The sequence below is a fragment of the Acomys minous genome, assembly GCF_964271855.1.
Source record: "Acomys minous genome assembly, chromosome: 2".
NCBI classification, from domain to species: Eukaryota; Metazoa; Chordata; class Mammalia; order Rodentia; family Muridae; genus Acomys; species Acomys minous.
Genome location: NC_140484.1, coordinates 54,651,101 through 54,670,014, shown reverse-complemented (window position 1 = coordinate 54,670,014; position 18,914 = coordinate 54,651,101). Strand labels below are relative to the sequence as shown.

The following is an 18,914-nucleotide window of genomic DNA, read 5'->3' as shown; positions in this document are numbered from 1 at the left end:
TATCTGTGGGACCCTCACTAGACTCAGGAGGATCCAGCAGTTGCCTATGGCACTACCTCTGCTCAGGCGTATGTCCTGGGTTTGACTAACATTTGCCTTGGTGTAGATCAGAAGTTGCCTGTGACCCTGGAGGAGGTTGGCTAGAGGCCCTCAGTGACAATGATCCAGGCAGTAAGTCTGTGCCGAGCCCTGCTCACACCCATATCTGGCAGAAACCTCACTGCTACACTGCTTAGCCCAGGAAGATGTCCTTGCTATACTTTGTTTCTTTGGTCCTGTTAGGCTTCCCATTCATCCAGTCATCTACCAATCCATCTTTATAACCATCCACCCATCAGCCACCATCCACCCACCCAGTCATCCATCTAGTTATCAACAGATATGATGGGAATAGCAAGGGAGAAGCCAAAAGATTTTGTCACAGAAAAGGGAAATTTTTTCATTCAAGCCAAGTCACTTAAAATGGAACCATCATGGAAAAACAGGTTCCGTGATAGGACCAAAATACTTACCAGACCTTTTCCCTCTTCCTTCCATCCGTCATATCTACTCACTGACACATCTGCCCGCCCCACCATTTATCCATCCACTCGTCCATCCAACCATCCATCCACCCACCCACCTATTCACTCATCTTTCTCTCTACCTACCTACACATCAATATGTCCATCCTTATATATATATACATCTACTTATCCACTCATCCATTCATTCACTTATTCATCCATCTATCCCTTCATCCATCCATGCATCCATGCATCCATCCATCCATCCATCCACTCACTTTCCATCTATCCACCTCTTCACTCAACTAGCCTTATGTATCCCCATTCATCTATTTAGCGAACCATGCGTCCCTGTATCCACACACCCATCCACTCATCTACCTGTCTAACTTATGACCATTTACCCAACTCAATCAACCATCAGTTTTTGGCCAGGCCTTGTACTCTTTGCTGGGACATAAAATTCACTAGAGTGTGGGATGGTGCCAGTAGAGATAATAGCTGGGCCTGGACAACCCAGAGCTGTGTTGCTGGACCTGGCACTCAACAGAGCCAGGAGGTTATCTGAATAAGGAATAGCTAGCTACTCCTGGCACGGTGTGGCTGTCACCTGCTTTACTACCAACCAGCATGATGACTGGTGTGGCTGCAGATCTTGGGCGAGCAGGGGGCTAGGGTGGTGCGGGGCAGAAAGAAGTGGCTGCTGGACCTCAGCCAAGAGGTCCACAGTGGGTGATGGGGTGGATTCTGAGTCTAGAGCTGGCTAGGACACGGAGCGGACCATGCTTCTCCAGTGGGATTGGATAGGGGAGTTCCGTGGGTCACGGGGTCTCAGACGAATGCCAGATGGGACACTAAAAATAACCAAATATGTCATTTTTATGCTAAATCAGATAGAATCTTCAGCTAGATTCCCGGGCAGGCGAGTTGCATCAAGTACTAGCCACTTAAAAACAAGCCTGGGGCTGGAGGAGTCTGAGAGGGAAGGACATGCCACCCAGAGGTCCCCAGGCCTGGGATGTGGGGACAAGGCCTCTATTGTAAGGCTCACAAGGGAGCACCTTAAATACCACTTGCTGAGGGATAGGGGAGGGGCAGAGGTTCGAGGAGGGTTTCCTCTCCAGGAGGGAGGCCTGGGTTTGGTTAACAGACAGGCTTGCTTGGATGTAACCATGGAAGGCTGGCAAGGGGTAAGAGCATTCCTGAGTGTGGAACGGGCAGCTGGGGTTGGGGGCAGTGGAACGCTCACATGGGGCAGTGTCTTGGGGATTCCCTGTGCAGAGCAAGGATTCTGGACTGCTGGAGAAATGAGGAAAGCCAGCAGAGAATGACACCTAGTGTTTCCCAGAGTTCCACTGAACTCCTGCTCGGTAACTTCCCTATTCAAAAGAGTCCGGGTAAGTTTGAACACCATAAAACCAGTTGCCCAGGGAGCTGTGGGGACTGTGGCTCTCTGGGCAACTGGTGTGAGTTCATGTTTACTGATCCTAGAGCTGGGAGAGTGAGGCCAGGTACCCTCAACAAACAAGGGAGCTAGAGACATGGTACAGGGTGACCCCTTAAGAGAGGGGCTCCACAGGAGCTAGTGTGAAGAGGGTGGAGAGGAAGGGGCGGGATCTGAAGAAGCATTTTTCCTTTGCATGGTCAGGGACTCATCAAGGGCTGGATGAAGTGACCTAGGAAGGAACCCGAGAGCCCCCAGGAACTCTCCTTGCCCCCCACAGACCTGCCTCTCACTCTCCTCTTGCACGCTTACCTTCCTGTCGTTGAACTCAGCGTTGTCACCCTCATAGTCTCCCTGTGAAAGAAAGCAAAAGTAAGTCCTGACCATGCCACAGAGTGTGAGGTTGACCAGGTGCCCCTCCTCCATAGTCAGGGCTATGAGTCCTGTTGGCCACTTAGCCTCTGACACCAGACTCCTCAAGCATTGTCTCCCCTTGAGACAGAGTGGGATCTAGGAGAAGACCCATGACATTGCTGTGAAGTTGGCAGGGCCAAAGAAAGGGGGCTTGGAGGAGAAGGAAACTCTTCCATTAACAAGAACACATGGTGTACACTGCGATGTCCCCAGAGCCCTGCCTAGGCTTCCACTGTCAGGTGTCCCACCCTAAGTTATACAGTTTCTGCATCTCTAGATCCCTGAGCTCAATATCCCCAGAGGCTCAGAGATTCAGCCTGACGCTCTGAAGGACACACAGCTAAGTTTGGTTAGACCCGGAACTCACCACCAGATCTCTAAAGTCACAGGAAGAGAGGATACCAAAGTTGAAAGTGAGCCCCCAAAGCACTACAAGAGAACAGCAAGAGAGTGGCTCTCCACAGCAGTCGCCACCACCTACAGCTGGCCTGGGCCAGCCACCTGCTTTTGCTAATCATTAGGCAGATTCAGCTTTGGCCTCTTAGACTCAGTCTAGGGCTCCCCTCCATTGGTCAGCAACATTTCCAGCTTCTGCCACCCCCTACCAGATGGGGGAAGACCCGTCCATGCCCCTAAGCAAGTGGCTCATTGCTGGCATCTGTCTTAGGGCAGTAGGGCCAGTTTCCTTCTGGACTCCTGGGGCGCCTCTCTCACCCAAGCTCAGATCAGATCCTTTGGGTGTTTTCATGAATGAGTCTCATGGTTCTACTATGGACTCAGTCATACCAGAGGCTTGCTCGTGGCGTGACCTGAAGGCAGGCAGATGCCAACCCGGAAGGAAGCTAGGAAGCCACCAAGCAGCCAATATAAATGTCACCAGCCTTTCTGTGCAAGTGATACCTTTAATTATCGGAGATCTCCCTAGGGTCTCACTCGGAACAGGTGACTCTTGGTCAGCACACAGGACAAATGCTGGCTAACCAGTTAGCCACAGTGCCCCACATCCGCCATGGCCACCCAGCTGGCGCCTCACATCTGCCTAAGGATAAGGTGAAAGACTGAGCAGTCCACAGGGACGAGGAGAGGGTGAGGATGCTCCAAGCCAGGAAGAAGACAGAAGCATGGATGGAGGACAACTTCAAAGATGAATGCAGAAAATGCACACAAGCATCCAGCAGAAGACAGTGAGCAGGGCCACCAAGCTGGCCCAGTCTGACCGAGCCTCGTCTGTGCCCTCTGTTTAAGGACGCGGCGCATACCTGGCTCCCTTCAGAGTGAGCTATTTTCCCTAGACTCAACAATGAGGTCTTAGTGTGTGGCTCAGATTAGCCTCAAACTCACCATCCCCCTGCCTCAGCCTCCTGGCTTCCCTAGCTGATTCAGTGTGAGCTTTGGTACTTAATGGGATGGGTGCTCTTGGCTGTGTGCAGAGTTTGTGGGTGGGAAGATCCTTACTGTCCACAGGTTCTGAGCTCTGCTGCCAGCCTGTGTGTTCCTGGGCAAATTGCCTGAGATCCCCCAAACCTCTGTTTCCCCACGTTTAACGTGGGAAGTGCGGCCGCCACACAGGCTTTCATATGGCTGCGGCCTAAGGAACAATGGCAGGCCTGCTTAGCGAAGATGGACCATTCGACCTTTGGTGAAGGAAGGCTTGTGGTACCATTGGAGATACACAGCGAGGTGCCAAGCATGAGTGGTCTCTGTCCCCACTTCCTCACAGGGATTCTGTGACTTCACATAAATTACTAAACCCCTCTGGCACTGGGTCTGCATCGGATTAAAGATAAAGCTTCTACTGTATGCAGTGCTTGGAATATAGTAGGTTCTCAAAGACTTTCCCAATCCTTTCCCTTTAAGATTTAAAGGGCCAGCTTTTAAAGCACACCAGGCACTTCAGCTTTTTGGGTTCCAGCTCTGGGCTGCCTGCTCTGGGCAAGGCTATATCTTGGAGCCCAGTGGCATTCTACAGAGAAGGGGGTCAACAGTGGAACAGGGGCTGGCTAGGAGTGCTGTCAGGACCTGAGGGGTCAGGATCCTACCCTGGAAATGTTTACAAGGCAACATAATCCCTGAGGAAGAGAGGTCAGAGAGCCAGAGTCCCACCACCACCACCACCATCCCCCCCCCCACACACACAGTGGCCAGACAGACATCTCCCTGTGGGATAAGGGACATTGTCAGGACAGCAAAGGGAGAAAGAAACAGCTGAAGAGAAGAGGCAGGGAACAGCATCGCTGGTAGGCAAGTGGAACAGCATTTGCAAAGGCACAAAGTGGGGAAGCTGGGCCAACCGACCCCAAATCCCTGGCTGTACAGCTGGTGAAAGTTCCAGTTGGGGGTAGGAAAGGAAGAGGAGGTGACAGCTAAGCCTCCATGGCCTCTCTCCCAATGCCCCCCTTGTGCTTTTTCAGCAATCCTGCTTCCTTCTGAAAGAGGCTTCTTGCCTGTACTTGCTCTGATACCACATCTGCCCCGCCATCAGACAGGCATGAGTTCTACCAGGACACCAAGTGTCTGAGCAGACTGCTCAAGGCCAGCATGGGCTCTGCGTCTGCTGACCCCCAGCCCTGTCCTCTGTCCCTCCTGCTCTGGTTTCCTGGTCTATGCTATACATAGTCCATATTGGCAGGTTCCCCGGGGGTCTCTGTCTGAGGCTTAGGCCCCACAGCCTCATCTCTGTTTCCAGAAAGACAATACAGAGACAATTCTGCTCTAGTTCTCTCTCTTCACCCCCGGCCACAGCAAGAGCTAAATTTGTCAAGGAGAGGCCAGCTGGACTTGAATACTCAGCCCAGGAAGCCAGCCATTGGCTGTATACAGAACCCTGGTGACTGCCAGAGCCTGGGGGTGCAGAGCCGGAGCCAGGGCAAACACCCTGTGGATCAGCTGGCTGCAAGGTGTGGAGGAAGCCAGGCTGGCCCTGGCGTCTCCCACAGCCGCCCCTGTCTTCATGGGATTGTTCTGCCAGCCAAGAAGTCTCTGTGTGTGATTTTTCCAGCTTCTACTGTGGGGGGAACAGAGGAGGCCAAGCAGGAAGCTGGCTGTAACCACAGGATAATTGTAGCTCCCAAGGGGGTGTGGCCCTTGAAGATTTGGGGGCAGGGGCGGGGTCAGGTGACTCAGAAATTAACTACGTGTAAAGGTTACTTAAGTGTAAAGGTTACTTACATCGTGCAGAGGGTATGCAGCCGAGTATACGCCATTGGCCAGAAGGCTGGTGATGCCTTAAAAACAGAGGTAGAGAGAAGTTAAGGACCAGCAGGCCTGCTGCCCAGCATCTCATCTGGAAGTCAGAACCATCACAGGGCATTCCTGCTCACAGGGATGCTGCTGCTCGAAGCCAGACGCACCGGGCTACCCAGAGCCCGGTCACCATCTTGGGGTTCTTCCCCCGGGCAGAATGCAGCAGGGCGAGTTAGCTATCCACTAGAGATGATTTCAACATGCTTGATTGGCAGGGTTAAGAAGACGCAGAGCACACCCCAAGAGGAAGTTCTGTCCCTGAGGAAGGAGGCAGGAGTAGTTCAGTCACCCCCAAACCTCGGATTCGCCAGCTACCCCCACCGGCCTGAGGGAGAGCCTGCAGATGGAAAGAAAGGCGGGTTCCGAGTGGTCAGAGAAGCTGATCATGAGAAGATGAACTGATGGGAAATTGATGGTGTCGGGAGACACACATACAATTTGGAATTAGCTTGTAAGTTGATGGGAGAAGCGGAAGAAGAGGCCCCGCTCTTACCGTATTTCCCACATTTCCGCCGTTTACTTAGAAGGGCAGAGTCCTTCCTTCTTCCCTCTCCTTGCCCTGTTTACACATCGGCTATTAGTTACACAGAAGGGCCTGGAAGGGCCAAAGCTACATTTTTGGGGGGGAGACAGAGCTGGTGGTGGCAAGGCGGCAGAAGGAAGATGGCAGGGCCCAGAGCCCACACTGGCATAGGAGAAACACAAATCTACAGCCTGTCGACGGGCACAGATGCTGTGCCTGGCTCTGGAGCCTGCTCCCGAAGAGGGGAAAGAGAATGGACGCCAGGCTGACCTCTTCTGGGCCAACTTTTCTCAGCAGCCTGTGGCCTGATTCTATGCAACATGGCTGGGTAGCCTTTGAAAACTAATCTAAATAAGGCCCATCTCCCTGGACGTGACCTGGAATAGCCAGAGGCCCTAAGGGACACTTAGAGATCAAAACCAGAGGTGTCCGGGACACATGGCTGAGGCCACACTCTGAAGTAGAAAGTTCACCTCACATCAGGAATACATGTGGGGCTGGATCCTGGCCTATGGCCTCCTCACCCTTACGAGGGTGCAACCAGGGTGGATTCTCCACAGTGCCCTCGCTTGGGCTCACGAACCCTTTTCTTCAAGCTGCTGCCCTCAGCTGGGAGGCTTCCTCTGACCACGGCTCCTAACGACTCAGCCCCCTGCTATGAGTCTGCATTCTGGTTATTTGTTTCTTTACTTTAGGACCCTAGTACCTGAGGGCAGGCCCTGGGAAATATAGGGGCCGCAGGAGCCTCAGTGGAGGGTAAGTGACCCAGTAGGAGAGCAGAGCTCTCGGGCCAGGTGCCAACACGAAGTGGGGTTTCAAAGGCACCCTGATCTCTCTCTTCCACCCAGGGGCAAGGGGGCTAGAGAAGCAGAAATAACGGGTGGGAAGCAACCCAGGCCCTTCTACCCCAAGGTCAAGCTAGAATAGGAGTGAGCTCCAGTCTAGCCATGGCTCTGCCGACCTTTAGGGAAGCCACATTCCTTGTTAGGGGTGGGACCCAATAGCGCCCAGATTTGAGTCATGGACCCTTGCAACTTCTGGCAGTCTTGTCGCAGCTGTGCTCGGGCAGCGGTGACCTGAGCGAGCCCCTGAGTTTGCTTCCTCCTCCACTCACTGGGAGTGCAAGGCATGTTTGTTCTGGAGGCCCCACTGTCTGAAGGGACCAGGCCAGTGGGGACAGAACTCCTGGGTTCCTGGCTGGGACCCCAACTCCCAATATGGGCTTCAGCATTTCAAAGGGTCCCCATCCATGGCCCCCTGTGGGCCACACTAGTCAGGCCACAAGTAGTCCCCGAGCCCCCGCAGAACCTTCCCTGCAGCATGACCTGTCTCAGCCAGATCACACAAAGGCTTGGCCACTCTTCTCCTTGGACTGTCATTTCCAATGGTCCAGAACTGGGCTGTGGTCCCCAAGGAACACCTCTGTCATTCCTTCCTGATGAACTTATAGTCAAAGAGGGGTTAGGACCCCTTGTCTGTTTCTTTTCCATGGTTTAGGGTCTCTCTGCAGGACCCTGCCCTTATACCCACAAACGCCTTCAGCCAAGGGAACAACACTTCTGTGTGTAAAACACCTGGCTCTAAATCCACTAGGAACAGGGCCGTCACACGGCTTTTCTGCTGGTTTCCCCAGCCCCCTGTTCTGAACCAAGACAGGCTTAAATCAAATCTCTTTGAGGAAGCTCCAAGCCAGGCCCCCACCTCCCACTGAGAGGGCCCCCCCCCCCGGAGGCAAGATGGCCACCGAGAAACTGCCGCTGACCTCGCGTCCCCAGTGTCCTTACCCATGCTGTACTTGGCCTTTGTGCAAGTTGTTCTCTTCAGGATTTCATACACCTAGTGCAGAGGGAGGGACAGAGACGGGGAGCCATTACTCTGCTGCTCTGCCAGGCAAAGGCTTTACAGTCACAGGGTACCAGGAGGGTCCTGGGCTTGGGACACCAGCAGGTGATTCCCGTGGGTAAGTACAGTAGTGGGGTGTGTGTGTGTGTGTGTCACAGAGAACCCTCATCTTTCACTGCCTGGAGCATGACTGATCCTGCTGCCCTCACGAGGTGCCAGCCACCTCCCTAGGAACCAAGGGGATGGAGGTGGAGAGGGACATAATAGCTGTCCTGGTGCCCTGCAGCTGCTCACAGCCCCTTTTGTGGAGACAAGAGCAGGAGTGGGGAGTCCTCCTAAATGCATCTCTGTGTGGCTTAGAAGACTGGAGGAGGAGGACAAAGGGGGTGGGGAACGGATCTCGAGGCTCCTACCACACTGGGCACCAGGAAAGAAGCCCCACGAAGGGATCCTAACCCTCTCCACATCTCTGACTAATGAGATATTTTGCTTGGTGGCCTCAGGACCTCTGGCTGAGGAGTCTTGTTTGCCTGGGGCTAAGTTAGGAGATCTTGTACAAATTGCACACTGTTCCCTTCCACCCCCGTAACTCAGTTTAACCCTTTGGAGAAAAAAATGGGCCTGGAATAAACAGCCATGATCTAATTAGTTTTATTTTTGAGACATGGGCTCATGTAGCCCAGGCTGGTCCCAAGCATATTGTCAAGGTTAACTTTAAACTTCTGATCCTCCTGCCTTCACATCTTAAGCACTGGGACTGCAGGTATGTGCCATTAAACCTGGTTTATGTTGCTCTGGGGATCGAACCTGTGACCTAGGTGAGTTCTCTCCCAACTGAGCCACAGACCCTAGCTCTGCCCATAATCTACTAGGCCTCCATCATCTCACTCTGCCATTACATCCTGGTCTCCTCTGTTGGCTGCTCCAGCCTCTTGCTGCTCTTCTCTTGCTCTGAATCTCCCCCATCCCCCACCCCACCCCACCCCACCGCTGCTGCCACAGCCTCTGTAAGACGCACCTGTCTCTGCAATTCTAAATGGCTCAAGGGTCACATTCGCAGGTCTGTCTCCTTCCTGTATTGTCATCCCACTTTCCCTGAGCCATCTGCCCTGCAACCAACGCTCTCAACACATCTCTCCTCCCTCCAGGAGAGAGCATACTGCAGGTGCTCAATAAATCCCTGCTCTCCAGAACCCTCCACATCTGTTAACTTGTCCCGACTTTCTGCTTATTCCACAACCACCTCCTCCCCGTTTCCACTCAGGCAGTCATGACAACCACCATGACCCGCCTCTACCATGTGACCCCACATCTATCCAGCACTACCAAGGGACCCAACATCCATTCATCACCAACAAGGGACCCCGCATCCAACCACCTCCACCACCATGTGACTCTCAGATGCATGCACCTTCCCCACCGTGTGACTCCCCCACATCCATCATGCGACCCTATATCCATTCTTCTCTACCATGTGACCCCCACGTCCATCTACTTCCACCATGTGACCTCATTCCATCTACTTCTACCACCACACGACCCATGTCCATCCATCTGCACTGTGTGACCACACACACACACACACACACACACACACACACACAAACACACACACACACTCCTTTTTATCTACTCCCCACAGTCAACCTGTGGGAGTGAAAATAGCTGGTTACATAAAAATACCTTTGCCCAGCAACCTTTTATGGCTGCCCACTGCCTACAGGCCCACTGCCTAAGAACCCAGTGAGCACAATGGGCCCTTGTGTCTTGGAACCTGCTGGTCTCTGACTCCAAATAACGTGTACACGGAGCCACCCCAAGGCCAGGAGAGAAGTGGCCAGAATGGAGGGAGAGACTGTCACACCTGGGTCTAAACCATGAGCCCTGACTGGCCATGCGCAGATCTGTGAACCAGCAGATGCCTTCGGAGCGCAGATGTGGTCTACACACAAGCCCCCAGAGACTCTTGGAGGCGGTGCTCCGCCTTCCTTCCTCTAGTGGCAAACCGAGTCGTGGCTCTCTATATCTGCTGTCTCCGGTGGAACGGCTCTCTCTCTCTCTCTCTCTCTCTCTCTCTCTCTCTCTCTCTCTCTCTCTCTCTCTCTCTGTCTGTCTCAGTGGAAACAGGAGCATTCACGTTCACTCGGGGGAACCTCAGACCGAATAGCCTCAACAGCTAATTGCCAGGAAGAGGTATCCGACTTGCTCACAGCCCCTCCTGCTCGTCACCTCTCCACAGCCAATATGTGTTCTTCTGGAAGGCATCTGACACCCTGGAAAGTGTGTAAAGCCAAGGTGTGCACATACTGAAGCACGGGCACACAGCTCTTACAGTGACGTGGAAGAGACCTTGTGGGTCATACTGTAGGGGTTCTCCCAAGAGGCGGTCATCCAAGAGCCCTAGCTCCTTTTGGTGGCCAAGGGTGGGGGGTATGGCTGCCCCTCAAACACATCAGTCCCAATTCCACCAGAGTCTGTGTCTTAGCTCAAGTTCCTTGTTGCCTGCTATCATGAAGTCTAATTGTAAAAATTAACCAATAGTGGGCAGGCCAAATTTGCCAATCTGAATTAACCTCCAGAAGGAGAGAAACAATTCCTTTGGGTTGTTTCCTGACCTCTACATATACACTGTTGGTACTTGTGCCTCACCACCCCCACTGAGTAAGTTAATAGACATGCGGACAATTAAGTTAACAACACCAATGATAACAGGACCACACTGTGCCTGTGGGACTGCCTTGATGGGGGATGCCACCTGCCCTGATTGGGGACAAACCAGAATCAGTCTTGTTCTGATACAGTTTTGGGAACTCTCCTGCAGGCACAGGTAAAGGGAGAGGCAAGAGAGGCAAGCATCTCTGGGTCTGAGTCTTTCTCACCAACAGGACGGTGTCACCCTCCTGCAGGGTGGTGGCTGTGAGAAGAGTTCCCTGTGCCAGGCCACCTGGCAGGCTCCCCCTCTGACCTTCCTGTGTGACCCAGCCAGGCTGGATGCTCTAGGCAGGAGAAGAGAACAGAGGAGGCCTTAACCACCGGGCAAATTTCTTGTTTAGATAGAAATTGGGTCCTGTGCCATGCACAGTCCCAGCTTGGCTGGAGGTCAAATTGGCAGCCGAAGGATAAACACTCGGCCAGTGCCCTGAGTAGGGCAGGGTGGCCTGCATACTCAGTTTGCAACCTCGGCTGGCTGCACTGGCAAGCGCCTTGGGATGTTATCCTAATACATGTTCTTGGGCTGGGTTGCCTGGCCTGCTCTGACATCTTCAGAGTGACAAGGGGGCTCTGCAGGCTTAGCTGGAGCTGTGCCTGGAGATCCCCTCCCCCCACCCCCCAAGCTTCCTGCAGCTTAGCTCTTTCTCACGCTCCTCCTCCAAACTGAGCAGCCAGGGCCTCCCTCCCCTGGGCCACCCACTGCCCTCCTGATTCATTAGTCTAATTATTTTTGTCACAGGCAATTAGAGCCGCTTCCACCCCGAGGAGTTTCAGAGAAATGAAATGATCACCGGGGTCCCCGGGGGCACGCTCTGATGAGGCAATTCCAGGACGCCTACTCACTATTGTGCTCCGGGTTTTGCTGTCGAAAAAGGAGTCCCTGTCAGTCAGGTCGAATCTGCAGAAACAGAAGGAGACAAGGTGACTGCTGTAGGCCTTAGGGGGCGCCAAGCCTGGGGGACTTGTCCTCTCTCCAATAACAGTGACCACTAGGGGCCTAACTATCCTCACAGCAGGCAAGAGTCCCCCTGTCCCTGGGTATGGAGTTAGCAGATCTCGTCAGCCTTGCGTGGGAGGCTCTGACATCTCCCATTGCTAGGAAGGGAACTGAGAGTACCCTCCAGCTCTGAATTTTTGTTTTGTTTTGCTTGAGACAATGTCTTATGTAGCCCATGCTGGCTAGCTGTATAAGCTGAGGATAGCCTCAAACGCCTCATCCTCCTGCCTCCACCTCCTTAGTACTGGAATGGCAGGCACGTGTGACCTTGTTTTGATGACATCCCTGGAAGGCAGTCTTTCAAGGCCCTATTTCACTGACAAGGACGGTGTCATCCCTCCATGTGATGCTTTCAGCTTTGAGGATGCTCTCCCTGGAAATGGTCTGCGTTCGGGAGTCCTGGACCACACAGAGATTGCCTGAGGTTTCTGGGGCACAGGAATAGCTCTAAAGTCACCATCCTCTGGGCTGCTTAGTGGAGAAGCAGAGGGCGGAAGTGAGCTGGGTCTGGATAATGGGTGTGGCCCTCTCATGCCCCTGGATTGGCAGAGGTCTCTGGGCAGCATATCCAGTCCTCCCAAGACTGGTCAGTGTAGTCAGAGCAGCATATGGCATCCTCACAGCTACCACTATCTTTGCAGAGCAGAGGCCTCTGTGTGGGTGCATGTTCCTTGCCCCACCCCCATCCCTGAGGCCAAAGCACCCCAAAGCCTCCTGCCCCTGGGCCTTGCTATCTATCCAAACTAACTGAGTTCTTGGTACCCACGTCTTTTCTCCCACTTCTGCCAGCAAAGCCAGGCCTGTGGAGGCCTTGCAACTGCTGCTGCAGAGCCAGGTGCCTATGTCCCATTGTCCCCCTGGGAACAGGGAGGATAGAAGGGTCCAGGACAGGCTCGGCACTGCCAGGCAACACCGCTGCTGGATGCAGATCCCCAGAGCCTTGGAACTCCCTTGAGGGGAGGCTTCTTGCTCACTTGATTGCTGCCTCACCAGCTGCTCCACTTGGGGCTGTTGAGGTTTCGTGACAAGGAACCAGTGCGCAGAGCCTAGACCTTAGCTCTAGCCAGGGCCCAGGTAGTTTTCTCTAAGCACTTTTAGCAAGCTGGGCGAGACTCCGCAATCCCTCTTTGCTCTGTGACTAAGGGCCCTTAGAAGTTGCTTCCTCGGCCTCTCTTGGGCTCACCAATTACATGGTACTTATAAGAACATGTTTCCCTGTTTGGGGATGGGAGGATGGGTTTCTCACTCACAGATGCTGCTTCTCCCGGGAGAAGGGATAGGAGAGCCTCTTTGTGGTCTGCGGTCTGTGCTCAGCCACCTTGGGCTGGATAGGGTCTGTGATCTTCTGTAGCACTGAGTTGATGGTTTTCAGGAGGCCTCGGGTCTCACTGATGTGGTACACCTGTGGGCCAGACCAGGCGGGGACGTGAGCCACGCTACTGTGATGGTTGGTTACTATCGATTGTCGATTGTCGCCTCGATGGGATTTAGAATCACCATGGAAAGGAACCCCTGGGCGTGTCTATGAGGAAGTTCCTAGATTGGGTTAACTGAGGCGGAAGACACCTGTGGATGGCAGCATCCTGTGGGCTGATGTCCCAGACTGAATAAAAAAGAAAAAGCGAGCTGAGCACCAGCATCGTCTCTGCTTCCTGAGTATGTACGCAACATGACCAGCTGTCTCACCATCCTGCCGCCATGCCATCCACACCACTATGGCTGTAGCTCCATAAACTGTGAGGCAAATAAATCCTTTCTTTATTAAGTTTTTTTTTTTTTCAGGGCACTATGTAAAGTGACTGACTAAGGCAGGGTGTCTATTCTCAGATGGTCAGAAAAACACAGTCAGTCCTTCCCGAGTACAGAGCAGCTGGGTAGGCAGTGTGGCCCCTATCTGCTGTTTTGGGCTTACCCAAAGAGCTCAGCATTTTAGGAGAGGTGGGCCAAGAGCTCAATTATAACACATTCTGGAAAACATTTGCCCCACACGTCTCTTCTGTTTCCAGTGCTGTAATCCAAGTGGCTTCAGTGGATCTGAGAAGCCACATTTCGAGCTCTCCCTTCCACCCACACACTAAAGACGGACTCTCGGCCCAGCTTCCCTGGCAGGCTGCTCTTCAGCCATAAAGTTTTCAGAGATTAAAAGGAAAAATCCCAGCAAGCTAGAAAATGTAATTAAATTGAATCTGATAAATTATCCAAGACCCCACAAGCATCAAAGAAGCAGGGCCTCAAGCTAAGCTATATTTGTTCAGGTCAAATTTCTGAAGCAGAGCAGGCAGCTTTTCCGCCCTGCCCTTCTCTTGGTGTCCTGGCTGGGTGTGGTCTTAGGTCTCTTTCTTTCTTTCTTTCTATTTTTTTTTAATTTGTCAGTTTAAAGATTTATTTATGTATGTATGTATTTATTTATTATGTACACAGTGTTCTGCCTGTTTGTACACCTGCAGGCCAGAAGAGAACATCAGATCTCATTATAGATGGTTGTGAGCCACCATGTGGTTGCTGGGAATTGAGCTCAGGACCTCTGGAAAAGCAGACAGTGCTCTTAACCCCTGAGCCATCTCTCCAGCCCCATCTCTTTCTTTTTTAAAAATATTTTTGTAGCTTTTGTCCCAGCACTTGGGAGGCAGAGGCAGAGGTGGGTGGATCTCTGTGAGTTCAAGAGCAGCCTTGTCTACAAAGCAAGATTCAGGGCAGCCAGGGAGAGAAACCCTGTCTTTTATTTATTAATTTATTCAGATTACAACTCAATTGTTCTCCCATCACTTGTATCCTTCCATTCCTCCTACCCTCCCACCCCCACCCTATTACCCTCCCTTAGGTCCATGTACGAGGGGGATCTCCTCCCCCACTTTATGGTCGCAGGCTAACAAGTCTCATCTTGGTAGTCTGCCTAGTCTTTCTTTGAGTGCCACCAGGGCTCCCCAACAAAGGGGAGGTCGTCAAATATGGGGCACCAGAGCTCATGTCAGAGTTAGTCCCTGCTCTCCACATAACTGTGGAGGATGTCCTGTCCATTGACTAGATCAGAGTAGGATGTTCAGTGTTTACTACTTGTATTGTCCTTGGTTAGTGCAATAGTTTGAGCAGAGACCCCTGGGCCCTGATCCACCCGTTACGATGTTCTTTTGTAGGTTTCTAAGATCCTCTGGATCCTTCTATTTCTCCATCTCCTATATTTCTCTTACCTAGAGTCTTGAAAAAAAAACATGAAAGATTTTGTGTGTATGTGTGTATGTCTTCCCCCTTCTCTCTCTGTGTGTGTGTGTATGTGTGTGTGTGTGTGTGCGCGCGCGCGCGCGTGCGTGCATGCACATTTGTGTACAGGTACCTGAAAAGACCAGAAGAGGGCGTTGAATGCCCTGGAGCTGACTTTACAGGCAGTCGTGAGACCCTGAGATCTGAGCACTGTAACTGCTAAGGCGTCTATCTAGCCCTGGCCTAGAGCCTCTAAGGACCACCCGGGCAGTGTCAATGCTTCACAACGGATAGGAACTCTCCCCTTGTGTCCTTTGTCCCTCATGCCTTGTCCATGTGATTAGGGGGTTGCAGTGATGCTTCTGTTTCCGGGTGTCTGCATGCAAAGAGCAGTGTTTTGTGACATAAACCTTCCCACTCACCTTTTTCGTGGGCATCTTCAGCTTCAAAAACTCAGCCTCCCTGCAGAGCACATGCCAGGGCGCATGGATCTTCACGAATCCGACACCGTGGATTTTAGTCTAGAGAGAGAGAGGGGAGGCCATTGGTCAAGAGTGCTTGGCAGCTGGAACCCCTTTCCACCTTGGTAACCAGCCGTGACTGAGGAGGTGTGGCTGCCTTTGCCTGGCACCAGCCCCACACCAGTACCCAACATGGGTAGGGACCTTCCTTATATATAGCACTTTATGCAAGAACCCAGGGGTCCCCAGGTCATAGCTGAAAGGGATCTTGAGGGTATAAAACACTTGGGAAGTTTTTCAGTGGTTAAGTGAGAGCCCCACCCCCACCCCAAGCCTGGAATGATGAACTGTGACCTGGAAATTGCCGGCCAAATAAACCCATTTCCCCATAAGCCTTTGCAAGGCTATTTTGTCACCACAAGCCAGGTTTCTCTGTTGAGTGACAGGAAGGAACCAAGGGCTACTAACTGGCAGCTGAGTTCGTGGCTTCCTAAGAACTGATTGCTACCACCAGCTGGGAGAGAAAGAGCATGGCTGCCTATCTCCTTACGGAAGGGAGGGACATGTACGCTTGCGGAGAAGTCCCCTTTACCTGCCATCTCTTGGCTAGCAGGGTCCACCCAATTCAAACCCAAGCTGTGCATTCCCAAAGGCAGAAGTGCCACACCTGGCTTCCGGTTCTCTGTAGACATGTGTCCCTTGGAAAAGGTCCTTTATCAAGGGACAGGTGTCTACACAGTCACACAAAGATCCAGGACATTGCCCAGATCTTTCACGAGAGCTCTTATGGAAGCCTGGCGCTACGCCTGAGGGTCTACAGGGTCTTCAGTTCTGAGACCCGAAGGAGCTCTGCCATGGGGTACAGAGCCTGCCCTTCTCAGGACCACAGGTGGAGTGGGTGGCCCAGCCCACAGGTGTGTGGCAGGCTGCTGGGCTGTAAAAGCAACAGGGTCAGTGTCATCTGAGGATGACCTATAGGGAAAAAACCATCTGGGATGCTAAAACAGGACTGTGTCTGAGGCTCATCTGTTATCCTGGGCTACATAGTGAGTTTCAACCAAACAGCCAATCAAACAACCAGATTAACTAATCATCTTAAGGGAGGAAGTAAACACGCGTGCCCAGAGCTAAAGCCACAAAGTCGGTGCCTCTGGGAGCTGGCATAGCCGGGTAGAGCTCCCACCTGGCAGAAAGACGCACATCACGATGGAGATGTGGCAAATTTGGAGTGCTTGTCTGGCACGTGTGAGGCCCTGGGTTCAAGCTCTAGTACCCGATAAACTGGGTAGAGTGCTGTAGGTCTGTAATCTCAACACTCTAGAAGTGGAGGCAGGAGATCAGAAGTTCAAAGTCATCCTTAGCCTCATGGGGAATGCCAGGCCAGCCTGGGCTACTTGAGACTCTGTCCCAAACAAACACGCTCTAGTTCAGGCCAGAGCCAGGGGATGGAGGGCTTTGGCCACAGTCTTCGTCTTCCTCCATGAGGAGGCACATCTCATCCCAGGATAGAGAAGGCACCCAGAGTCTTAAGATGGAAAGCCCTGGTCCTCCTGTTTGCGGGGATGTGCTTGGGAGGCCAGGCTCAGAATCCTGCTCAGCCTGAACGGTCTATGGCCAATAGACCTCTCCACATCCTGCTCCCTCACATATAAAGCAGGTGATATGAAGTCTGGTTTGAAGACAGAGGTTTCCTCGGGAGCCTCACATCACAGGTTTCCTCACATCAGCAGGTGCCCTGTCTTAGCAATCAAGCCTCAGCCTTGGGCCTGCAGGGAAAGTCAATCCAAGGCACTGAAGGAGCTAAGTGCAGCTTCAGCCTGGTTCTGAGGCAGGGGAGGCCATGCCTGTTTTGGCCATTCCCATCACAGAATCCCCAGCCCTGGTGACTCGCGTGCTGACGTCATGGGACACCCCTGAGTCAGGGAAGATGTCTGTCGTGGCCCACAAGTGGTAGAGGCCAGCTGTGACCACGTGCGGTGGAGGCTAGTTTTTCCACTACAGACCAAGATTCATCTCTGTGTAGTGTTCGCCTGCACGCAAAGACCCAAAATATTCTTTGTAGTCCCAGCATCCCTGGGAAAGTGGGCCCTGCTGACGTGAGTGCTCGGGTCTCTCCCAAGGAAACATCTGGCTGGTGAATGGGGTCGTGGGACCCGGTTAGCAAAAACACACTAAGATGTTTTAAAAAAAAAACAAAAAACCGTGGTACCCAGCCTGACCACACCACGCCCACAGTAGGAGGAGCCTGGGGCATGGCCAGGTCCCTTCAGCCACAGCCAAAGGCTTCAAAGGACCAAGTTCTATCCCTCCTCCTAAGCCCTCAGCTGTGACATTTGAAACCACAAACTCAGAGGCATAAGGCAAGGAATGTACAACGTAGCTAGGCCACAGGGATCTGTGGAGGGACAGGTCCCCGAGAAGCCCCTTATCCACATGGCTTAGGGTTATGTCCTAATGTAACCTGATGGGTTGGGTCAAGCCACTTTAGCTCCATTTAGAGTGCAGCAGAAGAGTTACAGGCTTCTTTCCTGATCTCCAGATGAAAGGACTCTGAATTCACTAGAACTGGTTCTAGAACCTTCTTTACAGAAGAAGCCAGGTGTGGTGGCTCATTCCTGCCATCCTAGTACTTGAGAGACTGGTGCAGAAGGAATGCTGTGAGTTCAAGGAATGTCTCATGATGCCAGCCTGGGCTACATAGTAACTTCCAGGCCAACCGGGCCTACCGTGTGAGACTGGCTCAAAAATAAATGAACAAAGGAAAAAAAAAACAAAACAAAACAAAAGAAAACTGAACTAGACCTTTGACCAGGCAAGTGGCAAAATTCTGTAACCCCAGCAAGGCAGGAGGTCGAGGAGTTCAAAGCCAGCGTCAACTACATAGCAAGGTCAAAGCTAGCCATGACAGTCCATCTCAAACGAAATAAATAAATAATTTTTTTAAAAAAGAAGAAGAAGGAGGAAAGGAAAGGGGGGCAGGGAGACAAAAATATGGAGGTTCCTTGAAGGGTTTGTATAGCTAAGGGCACCAAGTCCACCACCTCATCCTTGCCAGTCAGACAAGGTAACGGAGACCTACACCTACAACCGGCCAGATGCCCTGATTCCCACCTGCCCTGAATCCCACCTGCCTTTCCCCACTGTCAGTGGCTGCCAACACAGATGCGCACTTGAGACAGCTGGCTCTGCTTCGGTGCACCCCTAAGCCGGCTGACTGGACAAGGCACCGAGAATTTATTCCATGAGTGAGTGAGTGAGAGAGGAACAGGGAGGAGCCAGTCTTTAGTAAGCACCTACTGTGTACCACATGGGGTCAGCCTCAGCATCTGGCCCTGGTCCCACTTTCTCTCAGACCTCCTGGCTTGCCTCAGTGTATCCATTATAGGTGTGGAGGGGCTGGCAGGGCCTGTAGACACTGGATCCAGATGTGGGAGCAGCAGGTGTGGCATGGGAACTCAATCTGGTGCTCACTTGTCACGCTCACAGCGCTCTTCCACCCACACAGCTCCCAGAGGGTGAGGCATGGCCCTCAGGGCTGGGATATGTTGTCACTAGTGTGGGGCCTGGGTGGGGA

General features: G+C 52.6%; 1 protein-coding gene across 8 annotated transcripts in view; it reads right to left on the bottom strand.

Moving 5' to 3' along the window:
- Positions 1-18,914, bottom strand: part of ANO1 (anoctamin 1) — a 153,523-nt gene that overhangs the window by 57,068 nt on the left and 77,541 nt on the right. For 5 of the 8 annotated variants that reach the window (XM_084757079.1, XM_084757077.1, XM_084757081.1 and 2 more), the window contains exons 4-10: positions 15,302-15,400; positions 12,932-13,083; positions 11,528-11,582; positions 7,915-7,966; positions 6,101-6,166; positions 5,533-5,588; positions 2,263-2,304 (exon numbers count right to left, since the gene is read on the bottom strand). In XM_084757079.1, the coding sequence (XP_084613205.1) occupies positions 2,263-2,304; positions 5,533-5,588; positions 6,101-6,166; positions 7,915-7,966; positions 11,528-11,582; positions 12,932-13,083; positions 15,302-15,400 (522 nt within the window). The remainder of the gene's footprint in view (positions 1-2,262; positions 2,305-5,532; positions 5,589-6,100; positions 6,167-7,914; positions 7,967-11,527; positions 11,583-12,931; positions 13,084-15,301; positions 15,401-18,914) is intronic. The other 3 variants (XM_084757080.1, XM_084757083.1, XM_084757084.1) reach the window with 1 other exon arrangement.